The sequence below is a fragment of the Carassius gibelio genome, chromosome B14, assembly GCF_023724105.1.
Source record: "Carassius gibelio isolate Cgi1373 ecotype wild population from Czech Republic chromosome B14, carGib1.2-hapl.c, whole genome shotgun sequence".
NCBI lineage: Eukaryota > Metazoa > Chordata > Actinopteri > Cypriniformes > Cyprinidae > Carassius > Carassius gibelio.
The window spans coordinates 9,862,417-9,884,075 of record NC_068409.1 but is presented as its reverse complement, the minus strand read 5'-3'; the positions used below and the strand labels follow the sequence as shown (position 1 = coordinate 9,884,075).

Below are 21,659 nucleotides of genomic sequence, written 5' to 3'. Positions count from 1 at the left end.
CGTCAAAAGTTCCCTACCGCAGCTTTAACAGAAAGAGATTTTAAGATTGTTATTGTTGTTTTTTAATTATAACGCTGCATGTCCATGGCCTATTCAAACAATGAACAGATTATACAGCAAGCAAAGAACATAAATTAAGTTATAAATGTGAATAAATATAAAATACGTTCCCATGGCTGAAACTAAATGTTATAGACCTTATGTGTCAGAGAAACAATCTTTAGAATTTTGTCTTTGAGCTTCTGTTTTTGTGGTAGCTCTACAGTATCGCTGGTAATGTGGATTTTCTTATTGGAGATTTAACGAACGTTATCTTGTGCATTGTAATGCTCAAAGCAGATGCCATTAGACTGGGAAGATTTTTAAACAAGTGGTTAATTCATAAATTCGTACAAACTTTCTCTCATGCTGTGGAAAAAAGAGATCAGCACTGAAAGGTGGCAGGTTTATAGCCTTTACATAAGGTCTACTGTATGGTGTTTTGGTTTGGACGCTAAATTAGAATTAGAATGTCATGGAAAAAGTTCATTTATTTCATTAATTCAACCCAAATTGTGAAACTCGTGTATTAAATAAATTCAGTGCACACAGACTTTAAGTCTTTGGTTCTTTCACATTTAACAAAAACCCACTAATTCACTATCTCAACAAATTAGACTATGGTGACATGCCAATCATGCTAATCAACTCAAAACACCTGCAAAGGTTTCCTGAGCCTTTAAAAATGGTCTCTCAGGTTAAGTTATGTTCTTCATGAGCATCGGACCAACTCAAAGCAGCAGAGAAAAAAATGCAGCAAATCAAAAGATCTGTCATACCTGAGTATTTATCAGTCTTTGCTTTCATCTTTCTCTGCTGAAAAATGTGCCAAATCTTCATATTTCTCCAACAAGATGAACAGTGCTCCAGACACACGTAATCTCTTCAAAACATTAAATTATATTCTCTGTCCCCCTCCACCAACTCCCACCACTTCTATAACAGCTGATGATTTTGCCACATTCTTCACAGACAAAACCAGAACAATCAGAAGTAACCCCCCCCCCCCCCCCCAACATACACAGGACTTTAAACTAACCACACCCACTGCTACAACTCCCATCCTCTCCTTCTGTCCCCTCTCTGAGGCAGAAGTATCAAAACTTCTGCTCTCCAGCCATCCTAAAACATGCCCACTAGACCTAATCCCCTCACACCTTCTCCAAGAAATCTCCGCTAAACTTTTACCACTACTCACACACATCATCAACAAATTTTTCCCTACAGCATTCAAGCACGCTTCGGTAACCCCACTACTCAAAAAACCTACATTAAACACTTCACTTACAGATAGTTACAGACCTGTCTCTCTCTTTCCATTCATAGCAAAAACCTTTGAACGAGGTATCCAACCAGGTATCAATATTTCTTTCACAGAACAACACACTGGACACTAACCAGTCAGGTTTCAGGAGTGGCCATTCAGCTGAGACTGTGCTACTGTCGGTCACAGAGGCCCTGCAGATTGCAGGAGCTGATTCCAAATCATCAGTTCTTATTCTGCTGGATCTGTCTGCTGCTTTTGACACTTTGAATCATCATATCCTCCTGTCTGCTCTCTAATCAGTGGACATCACAGGGATTCCACTTCGCTGGTTTGAATCCCGTCTCACTGTCAGGTCTTTTCAGGGTGGCATGGGGAGGGGAGGTATCCAAAGCACATCAACTGGTCACTGTTGTTCCTCAGGGATCTGTTCTTGGACCCCTCATTTTCTCCATATACACAACATCACTGGGTCCCATGATCATACAGGCACATGGCTTCTCCTACCATTGCTATGCTAATGACACACAGCTCTATCTTTAAATTCAACCAGATTATCCAACGGTAGCTTCATGGATCTCAGGCTGCCTGGCAGACATCTCGGCATGGATGAAAGAACATCACCTACAGCTCAACCTGGCAAAGACTGAGCTTCTTGTCTTCCCTGCCACTCCAACTCTACAGAAGGATTTCACCATCCAGCTAGGTTCTTCTACAATAACAAAGTGTTCCTGTGGCTCAGTCGTAGGGCATTGTGTTAGCAGTGCAAAAGGTTGCGGGTTCAATTCCCAGGGAACACACATACTGATAAAAATAAAAAATGTATAGCCTGAATGCACTGTAAGTCGCTTTAGATAAAAGCTTCTGCTAAATGCATAAGTGTAAATGTAAATTACCCCATAAATCATGAAATCATGGTGTGACCTTTGATGGTCAGCTGACATTCAAAGGCCACATTGCAAAGACTGCTTGATCTTGCAGGTTTACATTGTACAGCATCAGACAAATCAGGCCCTTTCTAACTGAGCATGCTGCACAATTTCTGGCCAGGCCCTTTTCATTTCTAGGCTGGACTACTGCAATGCTCTTCTGTCTGGACTTCCATCATGCACATTCAAACCTCTACAAATGATTCAGAATGCAGCGGAATGACTGGTCTTCAATAAGCCCAAACGAGCCCATGTTACACCTCTCATTATCTCCTTGCACTGGCTTCCGGATGCCGCTTGCATCAAGTTCAAGACATTGATGCTTGCATATAGAACAGCCACAGGCTCAGCACCCAACTACTTCCACTCGTTACTGCGATTCTACATCCCCTACAGAAGTCTGAGATCCACTAGTGAACGACACCTCGTGGTACCTTCACAGCATTCTCATTCACCATTACTCGCTGGTGGAATGATCTTCCCACCTTTGAGTAAAAGCATCTGCTTAATGACTAAATGTAAATGTAATTACTGATTATAATGACTTATACTTTCTTTTTACATGTTTACTGCATAAACATAAAACCATGTCTTCATTTGTGATCGGAGAAATGATAAACAACAAGCTCTAACCGTTACTCTACACAGCTCAAAACTTCTGTTTATAGAAACAGATACCGGCTTTGTAGGCTACTCTCACAGGAAACAGTCTTTGTCCTCCACAAAGTGCCCTGCACACATCTGAATATTAAGGTTGAACTGTCCTGGAACAGTGTTGTTAGTACAACTTAACCACTTATTTCTAGTTTTGACATCTTTTGAACGGCCAAACAAAGTTATTTACCTTTCACAACGAAACACAGCATCTCCACAACATGGTGGCAACAGCGAGAATAAAAGTTACCCCTTATTTCTGTGTGAACATTTGGGTGGTGTTATGCAAATCTTCCCACATCGTGACATAGACATGTGGGGGCGTGTGAGAAGTAGGAGGGCGTGGTTGACTATTAACTTTGATAAAGAACATCTCTTTGGACACTTAACACTCCAAAGAGAAAGGAAATATTTATTGTATGATCATATGAGCATCATATGATCCCTTTAAAATAATTTAGCCATTCCTATATAGTTATACTTTGAAAAAAAAAAGTAACAAAAATGAACAGAAATGCATTATCAGGAATTAATCCATCTGATTTCAACCTCTTACCTGAGGCTTCTGGCTCAATTTTGCAATATTGTTACTGCCACATCAGTTTATTTGTATATGTGTATAATAGTGTGTTGTGTGTTGTGTGTGTGTGTGAGTGAGTGTGTGTCTGTTTTGTACTCTTGATGTTTTAGAGTGTAACCCTTTCCTCGGTATCTGTGTTTTTACTGCATTGTGGCTGAATTATTGATTTTATTTCACACATTTGCAGAAACATGGTTTGTGTTAGTCACACTATTTCATATGCATTATGTGTGCACTCTTGATATTTTTTAAGGGTCACCCCTTCATTGCTGTGCACATTTATTCTGCATCATGAATAATTTGTATATCGTACACACAAAGTATTATTTGTACTTTTGCATATCTCTCATTAATTTCCAATGGTGGTATTCTTTTTCTTTCTTTCTTTCTTTCTTTCTTTCTTTCTTTCTTTCTTTCTTTCTTTCTTTCTTTCTTGTCTTTCTGTCTTTCTTTCTTTATTAATTAATTTATTTTTGTGGTCACATAGCGACTGCCATAAAAGTCATCTAGTTCCTTAACATACTGATAGCGATTTTTTTACATTTCAGTAAAGATTTTTAATAAATCAATAAATAATCAAATGTTAGGTCTAACATGACCGAACAACACCAGAGTTTTGAGAGTTAATGACATCAGCTTCTCAAATGGTCCCTTTAAATGGCTGGTTCAATTGATAGGCTGCTTGTTTCTCTCTCTCTCTCTCTCTCTCTCTCTCTCTCTCCTGGTAAAACCTCTCTGAGACATTCCGCACCCTCCTGAAACTCTTCCACTCACTTTGTCTCAAATTGAAGAGTCTGTCTGGGAAGAGAGCGGGAGAAAACTAAGCGCGTCTCCATCTCCATTGCGCACAGAGAGCTGCTCGTGAAGCCTATTTAGTTTCTATGTTTCTTTTATTTGTTGGTAAATCCTCTTCCTCTCCAGCCGAACCGGATCGATCGACCCCAGTTACCTTAGGGCGCGGATGACGAATGTGCGTGTGGAGAGCCACTTTCCCTGGATATAAACATGCGACGGGATGTTGGTTAGACAGGCGCGGGTCCAAACCATGGAAATCTGTCGGAAAGGAGTGATTCTGTGTGTGCGAGGTTACTGAGAACCCGTCATGCGCTGTTATTGACCTTCACTGCGCGTTTATCTGGAGACATTTGGATCCGTCGGTGTGATCGGAGAGGTCTTCTCTCTCCTCTAGCGCATAAATCTATGGAAAAGCATACATGCGGGACATGGATAGACTGATTGAGCCATCTATGGATGTAGTGCCGATGATCAGAGCCCCTGTCTGAGGAGTGTTGGAGGTCTGGTGGTCTTGGGGAGTTCGTGGAATGCGAACGCACCGACGCGCCGCGTCCTCCTCGCCTTCGCCCTGCTCTCCGCGGCGCACAGACGGTAAGCGAAACCCCGAGATCTCTTAAATAACGCGCAACAGACGCAGAGCGCGCATCTTAGGAACTTCCACTTCATTATAGTGTTTTTATTGCAGAGCTCGTGCGCACAGTGGTGTATTTACATACATAAAGTAGAGGACACCGGGGTTAGATGTCACATCTCCCATTCCAATGAAAAGCCTGTTGGGTTTATTTTTATGAAAGTCAGCTGTGCAGACACAGATCTTGTCTGGAGTACAAAAACAAGAACGGATATTAAACATAATCATTGTTGTCTGGACAAAATATATGGTTCACTGAGCACACATTGAACATGTCACATGATATGGGGTAAGTTGTCACAATAAGAAGCTGGTGTTTATTGATACGGATTGAGAAGAATGTTTTTCTTTAAAAAAAAATTAGTAATAAAAGCAAAACAAGTATGCCTTTAAAATGCATTACATGATATATGATTGATATTCGGTAATGAAAATTAATCAGTAAAACTATATGCATAAATAACGTCTGACAACATGCCTGGTATGTAAAATACTCTTGTCCTGAAAATAGGTTCAACAATTCAGTTCAAGTCTACCTTCATTATATAGTGAATTTTTTCTTAATTAGTGACTCGTCTTGATTTATGTCAGTGTGGTTTTAATTAGTCAAAATAAAATTAGGCTTATGAAATTAAATTCACAAAACGGCAGTAAATAAATAACGTGTGACAACTTGCCCCGACTTGCCTTGTACGCAGAACAGCCACTCTGGTCCTGAGAGCACATTCAGTGTTTCAGTTCAATCATATCTTCATTATATAGTGAGTTTTGTCCTCATTTTTTATGTCTGTGTGGTTTTAATGTGTTCAGTTGTTCTCCCAACAGATATAATAATCATATGATAATATTAGGTTTGCGGATTAGAGGATAAAAATCACAAAAAAGGACAAACACACCAAAAAACCAAGCATCTACCATTTGACTAAAGAAACTGATATATAACTGAAATACAGACCCCGTGACAACTAGCCCCAGTGTCATTTATACATGATAAAACACAATATAGTCCAAGTTTTATGTACATATGAAATATAAAGACAATACAGATTTTCAAATATATTTAGTGCATGCATAGAGTGTAGAGAATAACTGTTAAATTCTGTACTAGTATGAATAGTGTGTATTGGTCTGTTTCAGTCTAGATTCATCATGCTGAGGCAGATGCTGTTGAACTCCACGGCAGCGGCGCGAGACTTCGATCTGATGAGCAACACACACACGCCGGCGCCTCTGAACGTGTCCCATGGGTCCGTGAGCGTGTCGGCCCTCCTGAAGCCCACGGGCCGCGGGAGCGCCCTGCGAGAGGGCGAGCCCGACAAGCCGGACCTGGCCACTTATGTGGTGATGTGCCTGGTGCTCTTCCTGCTGGTCCTCCTCATCGTGTTCTTCATCAACTGTCAGCTGAGGAACTCTTTCTTCGCCTCCATGCCTTACGACCGCTCACTGCGAGAGGCCCGCAGCTCGTACAAGTGACCCGTTTGAGCCCTGACCTGATGCTAAAGAGAACCAGATTGAAGCTGGACTCCCCCGTGTGATCGATCCGTCTGTATATAATGACTGTTTTGTACTTCTGCACGGCCTTTTCTGTCCATATACGCTTTATCATCATGTGCGTTATGTAAGAGATTATTTTCTTGTACGGTGTTAAACGATGATTAAATCTCACATTCTTGACCGTTCGTGCCTGCAAAATGTGCTGATATTGATCACGGGTGATCGGATGAGGTTGTGAATGGAAGACCCAAACATGCAGATCATCTCAGCTCTGCCGTCACTTACTCATCCTTGTGTTTTTTTTTTTAAACAAACATTACTTGAACACCTTTTTTATTTGTTATTATTTTTTAGATATATTTCAATTTAGCTTTATTTTTATTCAAATTTTAGTTTTAGTGATTCTTTTTTAACTTCTTTTATTTCTAAGGCAACATTTCCGATCATCATTATTCAAATATTATTTGTGCATGATTATAGTATTTATTAATATTTTAAAGCTTTTATTTTTACATTTTCAGTTTTAATTTGAAGTTTCGTATTTTTTGTGCTTTGTAATTATTAGTTATTATTATTTAGTTAATATTTTTATATTACATTTTAGTTTTAATAATTTTAGTAATTCTTATTTGTTTTTAATTATATTATTTATTAATAGTTTGAATAAGCTTTTTTTGTTTTTTATTTTTATTTATTTTTTTATTTGTGCAACATTTCCAATCTTCATTATTTAATATGATTTACATACTATAATTTGAAAGCTTTACTTTCATATTTTATATTTATTTTTTATTTTATATTTATATTAAGTCATTTTGTTTGTGCTTTCATTAATTAGTTTATTTTTATTTTTATAGTATTTATTAATAAATTTATTTTGTATATTTTCAGTTTACATTTTATTTTTAATATTTTTGTCATCATTTTTATTAGTTTTTTTAATTGATAGTATGTATTCAAAGTTTGAATAAGCTTTTATTTTTAAATTTTCAGTTTTCATTTTAATTTGAGCAATTTATGCACTTTTGCATTTTTTATAAAGGTATTTATTAATTAATAATTTTTATTTTTATTCAGCTTTATCTTTTTTTTTTTTTTTGTATTAGTAATTTTAGAACATACATTTTTTATGAGCTAAAGGTTTGAGGTTCAAATCCTGTGAAACGTCATATTGTGTCCGGTGAGACACTGCAGCTAAATAAGTCCAGCAGTAATTAGTCTGACTTCCACTCAGCTGAGCCTCAATCATTTATCGATGTTTGTCTGACAGTTATTTTATTCTCCAGGAGTTACATAAGCCACCAGCGCCAGCAGAGATACAGATCAATCTGATATCTGTCTTAATCCACATCGGATGCGCCAAAGCCGTGATGACAGACGCAGAGAATCAGGTGCGACTCGATAAGACAGACGCCAGCCCTATAATATGAAACAAAGACAAATGGATGTGTCTCTTTCCTCAAGAGCCTTGCCGTGCAACTCACAAAGACTACTGGCCTTTGACTCAAAACAGTTTTGAGGTATAATATACAGTCCTCAAAAAAACACAGATCAGTGGCAGTGTGTGTGTGTGCGAGTGTGAGAGAGTTTCTGACCTTAGCTACACTTTGCTGAAAATGTCCCCAGATCATCGAAAGCAAACTTTCAACTATATTAAAAGGGCCTGAAACTCTTAAAAGGGTTTTATAAAGGGCAGACATCTGATGGGTTCAAAACAAGCTCCTGTTTATGCAGTGTTCATTATTTCTGAGTTCATTTTACCTATTCAATATTACCCATCGGCTATTTGTCCTTTTATTCATTTAAGACAAGAACACGATTGTACAGCAGTTTGTACTGTATTCAGCATCACAAACACTCTTTGTTTCCCTGCTCTCAACAGAGAAACTGCTTCCTAACAATACTAATATTTCTAAAAAATGTTTAGCGTTAGTCTGTGGGTTAATCTGCAGTCAGAAAGACAATAGACGAGTCTGTTTGAAAAGCCCTGCATGACAGAGAATGTCCTCATTACTTCACAACAGCCATCATTACCATACGTTCTGTCAGTCCGGGGCCCTTCGGTGTCACAGGCCCCTGATATCTCCTTGGGTTTTTTGCACACTGGTGGGATTTAGACGAGAGTTTGGGTAAATTGGAGTGTGTGCAGTAGATGATAATGAGTCGGTGTGAAACTGGGTTGGCTTGAGTCAGCACATTTACAAAGAAACACGCCGTGACTGATTGACTGAGGACAATATCAGACTGATTTCTGCAGAGCTGGAGGAAATATTCTGCATTTGCTTAAAGAGAGAAATGGATGCACTATCTATCTGCAGAGAGCTTTTCTTTCCTTTTTTGTCTCTTTATGACAGACACCTGTAACTATCCGATGCCTGTTCATTACACACACCGCTGAATAACACTACAGATTCAGTCAACTGTCAGCGGTTTCTCGCCAGTGTTCCTGTCTGCCATTAAAGTTACTGACAATGGAAAGATGAGCAAAAAGAAATGGTCTGAATGTGCCTTAACCAGCATGAATTCATCAAGATCCGTTCTGCTTTTACCTGTTAATGGGACAAATAAGAAACGAGTAGACAAGTCTTAATGAAGTTTTCCTGCCTTTTAAATGTGTTTGAATGTGCTTTGAAACAAACAAACACCAAGCGGCGGATCATCTTTTTACCAGCAGGTGGCGTGCTTCGCTTAGAAATAAAACAGAGGTTAGTGAGGAAGAAATACAGTTTTATTTTATTTTATAAAAAAAATCCATAATAGAAAATGCCAAATGACAGAGAAAGGAAAATAAACAGAGAAAGTAAATTATATTTTTTAAATAAAAATATATTAATTAATTTCTATCTATAGTTATACATTTAAATCTACTCTACTGTAAATAATATTTGCATACCTCATCAGATTTTTCTTTCTTATATATGCCTTATTTATAAAAACAAGAATTACATTTTTTTTAAGATATATCAGGAACATATGACATAAATACCTATAACCTTTTCTCATAACTTTGTTCTTACAATAATAAAAAATCACATTAAGTTTAAAGGTCAAAATCAGACTGTGTTTGCTGAAGAAAAAGTGAAACTGTGACTTATGGAGTAAAATGATCTTCTGCTCACAATTCTGCTTTTTTTAAATTAAAAATACAATAAATATAAATTGAAAAAAAACAATAGACATTTCAAATATTTGTTTTCTAATTGAATACATTTTAAAATGTAATTTATTCCTGCGATATAAAGTTGAAATGTTATCATCATTATTTCACTCCTGTGTCACGTTCCTTCAGAAATCATTCTAATATTCTGATTTGCTGCTCAGGAAACATTTCTGATTATTATCAGTGTTGAAAAACTGTGATACCTTTCTTTTTTCACGATTATTTGATGGATAGAAAATTCAAAAGAACAGTATTTATTACATTATAAAAGTCTTACTGTCCCTTTTGATTAAATAAACATCCTTGCTGAATAGAAGTATTATTATTTTTGAAATAATACATTTTTTTATACTATTTATAAAGATGCTATCACAGCCTAATCATTGTAAAAAAACATTATTGGGAAGTCATTTTGTCAATTTGAATAATCCATTATGGGGATAGCTATATGTGTCACACAATGCATGACAATCTTTAACGTTTTTAAAGCAATTTATAATTCATATTTTAGATGACTGACACGTTAGGGAGGGGGTCTGTAGGGGTCGGTGTTTGTCTACCTGTGTGTGATCCACTCAGGTGTGTGTCTGTGCGCATGCTGACTCCGCCCATCTGACCTGCTCAGGCCAACACACACAGGAAGAGAGAGAGAGAGAGAGAGACAGAGAGGGAGAGGGGAAAACTCAAGCTGATCTTCTCATGGTTGTTCTTACGATCTGAGGACTTTACCATGACGCGCCAGGACTTTTTATCAGTCATTAGAGGAGTTCGTGACAGCTCTATAGATTGACAGCGTGGATCTTTAGGTTTAGAGACTTAACGCGTGGTTTGTTTACTCGCGATCGAGACAAACTTGCGGCAAAACGCGCGTGCGGACGCGAAAACTAGTGCGCGGAGATCACCGCGGGCGCGTATTGAGTCGCGAAAGGTCCGAGACCAGCACACTTCTGCGATCCGGACTTCAGGGTTCAAACTTCCCTCCTTTTCCTTTGTGCCGGAGGACGAGCGCGGGCCAGCGGCGCGCAGAAGCACCAGGCCTTGGGTCAATACGCCCTGAGCGGGCGTTTAACGAATAGAAGTGATTTTACAGAACAAAAATGGATCCAAACTCAGCATCTGGTGGTGCTCCCAAAAGTGGGAAAGACAAGGAGAAGAAGAGCAAGAAGAACTATGACGAAGGAGACGGAAAGAAGAAGTTTGTAAGTGTCTGTTGCTCCTGTTGTGCTGTCAGTAGGTTACTGTAGTGAAGCGTCAGGGTGTTCGTAAACAGATTTATGCTTTTAAACAGGCTGTTTGTTAAACTCATAGATGTTTGAATTCACATTTCCAACATGAAAGCATGAAGCTCTGCTCAGTTTGAGAAGTATTGCAGCTCTCTCTCTACGTGCTTCGGCTTCTCTAGTGAGGATGTCGGGTGTGAAGTGTGTTTTGAAGCATCACGCTGTTCCTTCAAAGGGTTAAAATGACCTCAAACACTTGTATCGCTGAACTACTATTCTTGTTAGATAACTGTCACATCTGATAATAACATATAAAGTATGTTTTTAGACAAGACAGTGGTGATACTATGGAGTTCAATGTAAAAAATCATAACCTACTTTGAAACTATTTTACCGCGACATGGAACTTTGTTTCACTGCTACATGGAATGTTTCTATATGGAGCGCTTACGTTGCATTCTGACTGTAATAACGTTCTGTTTCGAAGTGATTTCATGTCACTTTTGAAGTGGAATGTTGTTTTACAGCGGTTATAGCGTAACCGTTTCATTTTAGCTCGCGGTCGATTACAGAACAGATTCAGGAACAGGAATTTTATTGCCTTTGGTTAAATAACACGTGGAAGTTGTGGAACTGGAAAAGCGGGATGAGCGAATGAGAGGGAATTCTGTGACGTCATAAAGGAGTCCTGGAACTCGAGCAGATGGGGGTGTTTGGAGGGCACTCGCGTCAAGACTCAAGCCACGCCCACCAGCGTCTCTCCAGCTGCACACTTTTTGATGTCTGCACTTCCAGTTCCCTTCCCTGGCATCCACTTTTTTTACATATAGTGTGAAAAAAGTACGAGTATTAAAAAAGTATGTGTTGTTGTTGTACTTCATAGCTTGAAGAACTTACTGGTCAAAGTACAGTACATAATGTAAAGGTATGTTAATTATATTACATGCTTGATAATACACCATATCAGAGACTGTGAAGAAACCTCATTACATTAAAGAGATAGCTCAGCCAAGAAATCACTCGCTCTCAGCCCATCCAAGATGTAAATGAGTTTGTCTCTTTATGGGAACCGATATGGATACATTTAACATTACATCCCAATAGATCCACTGCAGTAAATGGGTGCCGTCAGAATGAGAGTCCACTCCAGTCTATCAGTTAACATCTTGTAAAGTGAAAATATCCATTTTTGTAGCAAACAAATCCATCATGAGGGTATTTTAACCTTAAAGTGTTGCTTTTAACTAAAATATGATTCTATGATCCATAATTACGCTTCCTCCAGTGCAAAAGTTGTCTGATTCAATAGAGAAATATGCACAGATCAAGCACAATTTAAATGCAAAAACAGTTTAAGACTGGATTTTTTTTTTTTCATACAAACACATAGCTTTGTTTTAACAGCATGTCAATTGATGAACTGGAGCTGTGTGGATTGCTTGTGGATAATTGTGATGTTTTTATCAGCTGTATATGGACTCTCATTCTGACGGCACCCAGAGGATCCATTGGGGAGCTAGAGATGTAATGCTACATTTCACCAATTTGGTTCCCATGAAGAAGCAAATTCATCAGCATCTGGAGTTGCCTGAGGGAGAGTTAATTTTTTTCAGCAAATGTTCATTTTTGTTAGAACTATTCTTTTAATTGGAGAAATCAGCCAGGTTTCCATCACATTGAAATGGTAGGTCAAGTGAGTGAATTGCACATGTTGGCAGATGTAGTGGGATATTTAATGCAGAATATAGTAAGATGGTACCATGCTAATCCAAACAAGCCTTCGTTCTGATGGAAAACTGATATTGCATCATTAGACAGTGTTTCCATAGAGTCCCAAACACACCTGGTGCGTTGTAGTGAAACTCTAGACACTGATATGAGGAAACCGTAAACCATCACTGTATGAGAGAACACATGGGCTTTCTGTTTGGTAGAAGCAGAGTGCCTTTTTTTCTGATAGAATCACCACCAAAATATCATACTATTATTCATTAACCCTTTAAAGTCTACTGTATTGCATTTGATACTCAAATTTCTAAGGCATCTAAACGATCAACATGTTTAAAACTTTGCTGTTAAACCTGTTGCACACAATCTACTCCATGCTTTCAGTCGTCTGATTGGTTCTTCAGACTTTTTAGCACTTACTGTAAAACGTCTTTTAGTCTAATTGTACAAACATCCAACTTTAGTTCGTACTTCATGTGTCTTTCTGCTGTGAAATGTTTACAGATTTTTATCCAGTAAACATAAGAATACCTTTACTGTAGTTAGCACTATTTCAAGTAGGGCTGGACCAGAATATTCAATTATTTGAATATTTGTTTGGTGGGTTGGTACTTGATTTTTAATTTTGAGATTCGAATAATATTTTTTTAAAGACCTGACGTGCATCTCCCCAAAAATCTAACAGCGAGTCAATTCTACACGGACCACAAGCGCTGTGATTGGTCTGCTAGAATCCCTCCCTCCTTATGTGCTTGAGTTTTGTGTGTGTTTATGTGCACCAAAATGCAACAGTGCGCTCCCTTTGGTCCACAGCATCACACCCGCAACATGTGAAAATTATTGGATGAATGGTTCTTGACATAAATGCAAAGAGACAGACACATAGATTCCTGCCTTTATTAGAGAGAAGAATATGTTCAGCCCCTCCATCCGAAGCTTCGAATATTCATTGTTGATTACTACCGAAGCTTCGAAGCTCAAAAAATGGTATTCGGACCAGCCCTAATTTCAGGATGGACCGTTACTGCACTGAAGCGATGTAACTTTACTTGATTATCCAGACATCTTTTTTTTTTTATTAGAAAAATCATGAGTATGATCATCAGGCCATGTCCATATAAATAGCATCTGCACATCTGCTACTGATAGGCCTGGCGCATGCACCTAAATAATAGGGCGTCTAATGTGTACACATCAATATTTACCTGTATGTGTGGACAGAGATCGTTTCTGAAGCGTAGTGAAAATGTCAGTGTTTTTAAAATGGCATTTTAAAGCAAAAACGCACTAGTGTAAACGGCCTAAGTAGATGCTTTTCTCAAAGCTGAGTTTGCATTTTAAGAGGCCTTGTGTTGTATCTGGAGTTTAGATGATTTAATGTCTGCTCTGATAGTTCAGTGTTTAGCTCTCTTGTGTTTATTTTGCATCAGTTGTAGTTTTGAAAGGTCTTAAAGTCCAGCATTTAAGTTTTTGTCAAAGTGAGGTCATGCTCAGGCCTTCAGATGCTTCCTTTGAAAGTGTGTTCAGTAGCGTGGAACGGTTTTGTGCTCGGGGTCTGGAACCGAGCGTCCTTGTCTCTGGTCTGCCCTCTCAATGGTTTCATACTCTCCCTTCAGCAAGGATATCAAACACACAAACACACTTGCCGCTGGTGTTTTTCTATAATGAGCAGAAGGTCGTGTTTTAGTATGGAAGTCATTTCTGCGAGGGAGATTGGATCAGTGGCTGAATGTCCGCAGGTCACCGCTTACATTTGTCCCCTGCTGAGAGACACCGCGGTCCAGCGTTTGAGTTTGATGATGTCACATCCTCTTCCCCTGCCTTTACCTGCTTGTTATGATTACAGATCGTCTCCAGAGATCACAAGTACACCATTTGGATTTTATGTTGTTTAGAGAGCAAACAGTCTTTGGCGTCATCATGTACCCCTCAGTGTCCACTCATGCGTGTTGGACTTGTGATCTTTGATGATCTCGGTGGGGTGTCTGAAGCGGAACAGTTTATCATTAAAAAGAAAGAAAGAATGTAGGCGACGGCTGTGTTTGCACAACAGCACATGTTTGGTGTTACATTCTCAGTGTCTGGGTCATGAGTTATCAGAAAACTAAAAATAACTCAGCACTGTCAAAGAATAACACATTCAAAAGTTAGGGGTCGGTAAGACTTTAATACCTTTATTCAGCAAGGATGCATTAAATTTGTTAAAAGTGACAGTAAACATAATGTTACACACGATTTTGACTTGATTCAAAGAAATGCTGTTATTTTGAACTGTCTATTCATCACAGAATTCTGAAAGTAAAATGCATCAGCGTTTCCACAAACATATGAAGCAGCAACTGTTTTCAACATTGAGAATAATCAGAAATGTTCAGCCTTGCATTACAGGAATAAATTACATTTTACAATATATTCCAATAGGAAACAGCTATTTTAGATTGTGCATAATATAACCACAATATTGCGTTTCTTACTGTATGTTTGTTTATATGAATACAGCCTTGGTGAGCAGATGGGACCTTATTAAAACATTAAACAATCTTGCTAACCTTGAGTACTTTGAATATTGTGATGATTTTAATGCAGTTTTCCCAAAAACAATCAAAATGATCAACAATGGCATTTGTGTTTGAAAGGTTGATTTATTGTGCATTTTTGCTAAGCTAACTTTTCTTATTTTTGGTTAAAGTTGAAATACTAAAATAGAAATACTAAAATATAAAACAGTTAATACAAATTTAAAGCTTAAAATAACAATAACAAAAACATTAGATAGGGATGCACCGAAATGAAATGCTTGGCCGAAGGCCGAATACCGTACGCGGTGGTTGGCATTTTTTCCATTTATGTTTTCACCATTACAATAATTAAATAGTAAAAATTTGCTTTTTACTATTTTGTGTTGCTTTTCAGATAAATAAATCAAATAACAAAAATACAATTTCAAAATATTTATTTAACACTGAACATTTTTGAACATTCCAGCAAATATTATACAAACAAAGCACAATTTAACTTAAAATAAATAAATTTGTAAAAAAAAATAAAAAATATTTCAACCATCTTTGATGGTCTATAACTGACTAGTAACTGACTGCTGAAAGAATGTAGCTCTGTATGTCTACAACAATAAATGTGCATTGAATAGTGCAAAAAAAAGTGGATAAACCCACAACAAATGAATAACTGTCCTAGACATAAGCCTACTTAGCCTACTTCTTCAGGAAAAGTGGCAGGTTCTTCTTTATGAAAAGTAGCTTCTCTGCTTTCTCACATGAAAGTCGGTTCCTCTTCTCATCAATGACATGAGATGCAGCACTAAACAGTCTCTCACTGTCGGTGCTTGTGCATGGAGCAGACAAGTACCTGCAGAATAGTTGAAAATTTTATTGCAGTTATCTGACAGTTGCTCATTTCAAAACGAACAATATCTTCAAGATAATGAAATGGTTGAAACCCAGTGTAGGCCTACTATTTTACTACACTGAAAATAGTTAAATTTTCACAAACTACATTATATAAAATATAGGTCGTAACACTTTACAATGTTTGTTAACATTATTGCATTAACTAACAATGAGCAATACATTTGTTATGGTATTTATTCATCTTCGTTAATGTAAGATAATAAAAAATATTTAGTTCATGTTAGTATAAGTGGATTAACAATTTTAACAAATAGGCCTACCACTTTTGATACTTTTTAATTCAAAAATTACAAATGTGATACTTAATTTTAATACTGTATTAGTAAATGTTAGCATTAAGATTAATAAATGCTTTAAATAAGGGGTTTTCATTGTTAGTTAATGTTAAAAATAGAAACTACTTATAAAGTGTTACCATAATCCAAAATATAAATAAAATCTTAAATTAATTTCCCATACAAGTAGCCTACCTGCGTGTCATCTGCGCCAGGTCGGGAAAGCGGCCTTGATTGGTCCTCCAAAATTCGAGAGGGTTATTGCCCCTCTGGATGGAGACTTCTGAGAGATACCCATCTAACTGTTGAGCGGTCGAGCTTGTCCACTGTCTTGCAAATGGGTTATTCTCTTAGAGGATCTCATAGAAGATGTCAGACAGCGAGACTGTGCGCGGCTGATCTGTAGTACGAGGCCATTTACTCTCTGCGCTGTTTTCATTTCCTGCGCTGTGCATCACCTGACCGTCTCCATCACCTAGCGGCTTTCCCAAATCCAGAACAATGTCTGCAAACGGCCGTTTTTGCCTCTTTCTCTGACACTTTAAAGTGCTTCCACACTGCTGACATGTTTGCTGCATAAAGCGCGTGCCTCTCACTCTATGCGGGTTATTTGATTGCGTCATTAAAAACTTCATTGTTCGGCAAACTTTATTCGGCCTTTTTACTTAGTCTATAATTTTACTTATTATTACTTATTATTTACTTATTACTTTTTACTTATTATATAATTTCGGTTCGGTGCATCCCTAACATTAGAGCTGGGATAATAAATTGATGCTTTAGGAAATGGAGACATGATTCTGCATCAACTCTGAGATTTTCCGAAGGCACCGCGATTCTCTTGAAACACTTCTAATCTTAGTTTTTAACAGCAGATGGCGCTGCATGCTTTAGAAGTAGCCATATTCTGCATCCAGTTTCTTACACATGCACCACTTGAACCTAAAATAAACATTCATAAAGTTCGAAAAAATTGAAGTGAATTACAAGCATGTGCGTTTACATTAATATTGCATCATAAAAGCCGATCTTCTTCATGAGCGTTTAAGTGTGCTTAAAAATTAGCCTAGAGCGCCATCTGCTTTTAAAAACTAAGCTTAGAATCGATTCAAGAGCGAACCACGATGTGTTCTGAAAATCTCAGAATCGATCCACGAATCACGATGCATTGATTTTATTGTCCCATCTCTAAAAAACATGCAAAAACTAAAAAAAAAAAAAAAAAAAACTGTCTATGAAATTAAATTACAAACCGAAAATATGAAATGCAATTAATTCAAAGTATTAGTCAGTTTGGAAAATATCTTATTTTATGTAACTTTTTTTTACATTCTTGAATTAAATATTTTTTACCTGTTAGTAAAATTATAATATGCAAGAGATAATACATATAATATTCTGTGAGGATAAAAAAAATATTTTAAGTATGTCTTCTGTAGCTACAAGTAGTCATTAACTACAGATATGTAAATGATATCGCGCACTAATGCATCCAATTTTTCTCTTCACTGACGGATGTCTGCTGACAGCTGTAATGCTGCTCATCTTGACGGGGCTCATGGTTTATTCCAGAACTTTCCACTGAGGAATATCAACTCACTGAGCAGTAGGTTTGTGTGTAAACACCTCAATAATGCGACATGAGCCTCTTGCAGGGTTTGTGTCCCTCAGCTCAGTGTCTCTGGCAGGTTTAGCTGAGTTTGGCCTCTCAGGACAGAGCCAAGCTCACAACCTTCACTTCTGCAGCTTACAGAGGTGCTAACGCTGATGTTTGCGATGGGTCTCGCGTGTATTTGAAAGGTCAGGTGGAAAACTGCATCACGTTGCATGCACCGCTGACCACAGATATCAGACATGACAGAGTTCAAACCCTGAACTCTTTACAAGCCAACGTTTCAAATCATATTTGCTTGCAATTCTATTGTTTTATGTAAAATTGCAACCATTTAAAAAAGTAGGCTCAGTAATTTTTAAAGAAACAATAATTTTTTTATTTTTATTATTTAAGTTATCATTCCTCCAGCCTTCAGTGTCACATGATTCTTCAGAAATCATTTTAATATGCTGATTTGCTGCTCAGGAGGCATTTCTGATTATTATCGATGTTGAAAACAGTCATGCCGCTTTGTATTTTTGTGGAAACCATGAGACATTTATTTTAATGAATAGAAAGTTTAAAAGAACAGCATTTATTTTAAATATAAATCTCTTGTAACATTTTAAATATCTTTATCAGATGTCTATTATTTTCTATCAATTTAATGCATCCTTATCGCTGAATAAACATAAGAAACGTATTTAAAAATTAAATCTTACTGAGCCCAGACGTCTGAACAATAGTATATATTTATGTATTGTGCAAAAAATAAAATGGAAAATTTTTATAATTATATAATGTTTAGAATATCTCAAATCAGCATGGCTTTGTGTCTGGTATGTGAATGGTTATCTTCGAGTATTTGCAGTTTACTTGAATCCTGACAGACAGCACAGTCACTCTGCCTGATGCAGAAGATAAGAAATGCAATTGAACAGGATTCACTGCCTCCGAAGCGTCTGACAGAAGCCAAAGCCTGTCTGTCCAGGTGACAGAGGAGAGACATTATGAGGGTGTTTTCTTAAGTAATGTTGGACAATAATCGCATATCCCTCTATCAGACAAAAAACTCTGACGTCCAGGAAAACATGACTGCTGATTCAGAGCTACCGCCTACATCTGTTTATGAGCGTTTACCTCACATGCCAGAGCAGAAGAAGAGAAAGAACGCTTATTCTTAGAAGAATAAGTGTTTGTAGCTCTATAAAATCAGATCACATTCTCAGACGTCACGTGATGTAATTGAGATGCAGTCTGGGAAACGCCTCTGAACCCCTCGGCTCGTAAAACAACAATGCACTTCACAGAAGCGTGTGCTTTAGGAGTGCAGGGTCTCTATTATGGAAAGAAGTCATTATTAGTGGTGTTTGCCAGGGCAAGGTGTTGCTCGTGTTTAGTTGACAGGAAGTGCAGCTGAGGTGACTGAGCCATGCAATGCTGAGAGAAAGAGAGATTCTGGGAAACGGAAGCGTCTTAATGAACTGAAAGTGAAAGTTGAAGAAAATGGGAAATTTGGAGAAATGTCAGAAAGAGAGATTATAAACTAGAATGTTTTGTAGGTGACTTTCTTCTCAAACAAAAGTTTGGGGTCAGTAAGATTTCTTTTTCAATGTCTGTGAAAGAGGTCTCTTCTGCTCACCGAGCCTGCATTGATTAAAAAAAAAAAAGTGTCATTTATTCCTCTGATGCAAACTTGAATTTTTCAGCAGCATTACTCCAGTCTTCAGTATCACATGAAATGTGCTATTATTATTATTTATTTATTTTTATTATTATTATTTTTATTATAATTATTATTTTTATTATTATTATTATTTTCAATGTTGAAAACAGTTGTGCTGCTGCATATTTAATTTTCCAGGATTCTCTGAATAAAAAGTTCAAAATAACATTTTGTTTGATTTGTTAGAATTCTAATCATTTATAAATCGTAACATAAATGTTCTTCTGTCACTTTGATCAATTTAATGTAACCTTGCTGAATAAAAGCATTGAGTTTTAATGATAGATGGATGGATAGATTGAGTGAGAGATGGATAGTTTGATGGACAGATATGGATGGATGGATGGATAAATCGATAGATAGACGCTGTATGTCTCTGGTTGATGGTTGGTTTTTTAAGATGAAGTTTAGTTGCAGCAGGCAGATCATCTGCTGACTCACATTCGCGTGTGTCTGATGATGTTTGTTTGTTGTGTTTTCTTAGCGATGCGGGTTTGCTCAGTTTCAGGAAGCAACCGTTATAACGACAGGAAGTCTTTAACTTCTCGCTCTTACTCCTGTCGCATTATGTCATGAAGGAGGTCAGGTTTTTCAGATTTAAACAAAAGCAGATCTATAAAATCGTGAAGCTGCAGCATTCGCTGAGCTTCAGACTTGTGATTGGATGATGAGAAACCAAAAGAAAAGGCTTCAGCCAATCACTGGTTGTTCTACATCACAGTTTTGCATATAAACTAAAATGATGTGATGCATAGTAGAGGCTTTTGATGAGCACCTGTGCAACTGAATCATTAAGAAAGTGCTTTTGTCCATAAAGGCAGATGAGTTCAGTGTAAATAGGAATCTGAAACTATCAATACAGCTAGTGTGTGATTGTGGAAATATAATAGACGTCATATAAATAGGCGTTATACTAGTGCTGTTTCCGCCAACGAAAATTATAACTTAATATCGTCGTCAATGAACCTTGAACCAATGAAAACGAGACGAGACGCAATGTAAATGCTGGTCATGTGACAATGACTATAATTAAATGTATAACGCAATATTATTGATGAATAAAAACGAGACTAAATGTTGTAAAGTCAAATCAGAGAGTCTTATGTGTCTGGAATGGATGTATTATTGAGTTTATAAGGTAACCATAATATAATAAGATAACCTTGTTTGAAATGGGTTTGGCTTTGTCTATACTACTAGGTACTTGTACTATATCGAGTGGGTTAAATAGAATTGCATTACTAGAAAGAAACTAAAACAACATTTTCATTGACTAAAACTAGACGAAAATAGTCATGGATAATTCTGACTAAAATGAGACTGAAGTGCTCAGACTTTTAGTTGACTGAAACTTGACTAGACTAAAAAAAGTATGAACGTGACTAAAACTAATAAAAACTAAAATAACAGCTTCACACAAAGACTAGAATAAAACAACTTTATATAAGTTAATTTGAAAATGAATGCTGTTTTATAATTGTACAAATGTTCTCTAAATTCAGCTCATGCTTATTGTCTTTTTACTTTAAAATCTTTGAAATTATTTTTTTTTAAGTAATCGTTAAAATAAATTTGTTATTAATGTTTCAAGATGAATACTTACTAGACTGAAGCAACTTAGATTTGCTCCTTTTATTTATTTTATTTTTATTTTTGTATTTATTGGTTATTTCTCTCAATCCATCTCTCAATTTATTATTGAATTACATAATGTTTTGATCATCAAACTAAGCATTTAAGTATTGTAAAAAAATAGTGAAAGTAGACATTATTGGAGAGATATGGAGTGATGATGAGTGATATTTATATCGTTTTGTGCAGTTGTCTTCTATACTGTTATAAATAACTCATTTTTTATGCCGAAAATCATTAGGATATTAAGTAAATCATGTTCCATGAATATATTTTGTAAATTTCCTTCAATAAATATAGTAAAACTTATTTTTTGATAAGTAATGTGCATTGCTAAGGACTTAATTTGGACGACTTTAAAGGCAATCTTGTTTTTTTTTTTTTTTTTGCACCCTCAGATTCCGATTTTTTAAATAGTAATTTGGTAGTATCGCTGCCAAATATTGTCTGATCTTAATAAACCATACATCAGTGGAAAGCTTATTTATTAAGCTTATTTATTATCTCAAT

At 36.8% G+C, this 21,659-nt stretch overlaps 2 protein-coding genes across 4 annotated transcripts in view; both read left to right on the top strand.

The window, feature by feature from the left end:
- The first annotated feature begins 4,204 nt into the window (after nt 1–4,204).
- LOC127971239 (small integral membrane protein 32-like) lies at nt 4,205–6,567 on the top strand. 3 transcript variants are annotated; one of them, XM_052574141.1, is made up of 2 exons: nt 4,205–4,852; nt 6,035–6,567. In XM_052574141.1, exon 2 carries the CDS (start codon nt 6,042–6,044, stop codon nt 6,363–6,365), a length of 324 nt encoding a protein of 107 aa, XP_052430101.1. In that variant the 5' UTR covers nt 4,205–4,852; nt 6,035–6,041; the 3' UTR covers nt 6,366–6,567. The 3 variants fall into 3 exon arrangements, with proteins under 3 accessions (XP_052430101.1, XP_052430102.1, XP_052430100.1); XM_052574142.1 differs by having other exon boundaries at nt 6,001–6,567; XM_052574140.1 differs by having other exon boundaries at nt 4,208–4,852; nt 6,030–6,567.
- A 3,626-nt stretch (nt 6,568–10,193) lies between these two features.
- The window catches only part of LOC127971203 (protein diaphanous homolog 1-like), a 106,546-nt gene continuing 95,080 nt past the window's right edge, over nt 10,194–21,659 (top strand). The window contains 1 exon segment of the mRNA XM_052574043.1: nt 10,194–10,745. Coding sequence (XP_052430003.1) covers nt 10,644–10,745 — 102 coding nt within the window. The 5' untranslated portion in view covers nt 10,194–10,643.

Excerpts from the sequence above, each read along its gene's own strand:
- LOC127971239 (XM_052574141.1), top strand. The coding sequence starts at position 6,042 with ATGCTGAGGCAGATGCTGTTGAACTCCACGGCAGCGGCGCGAGACTTC.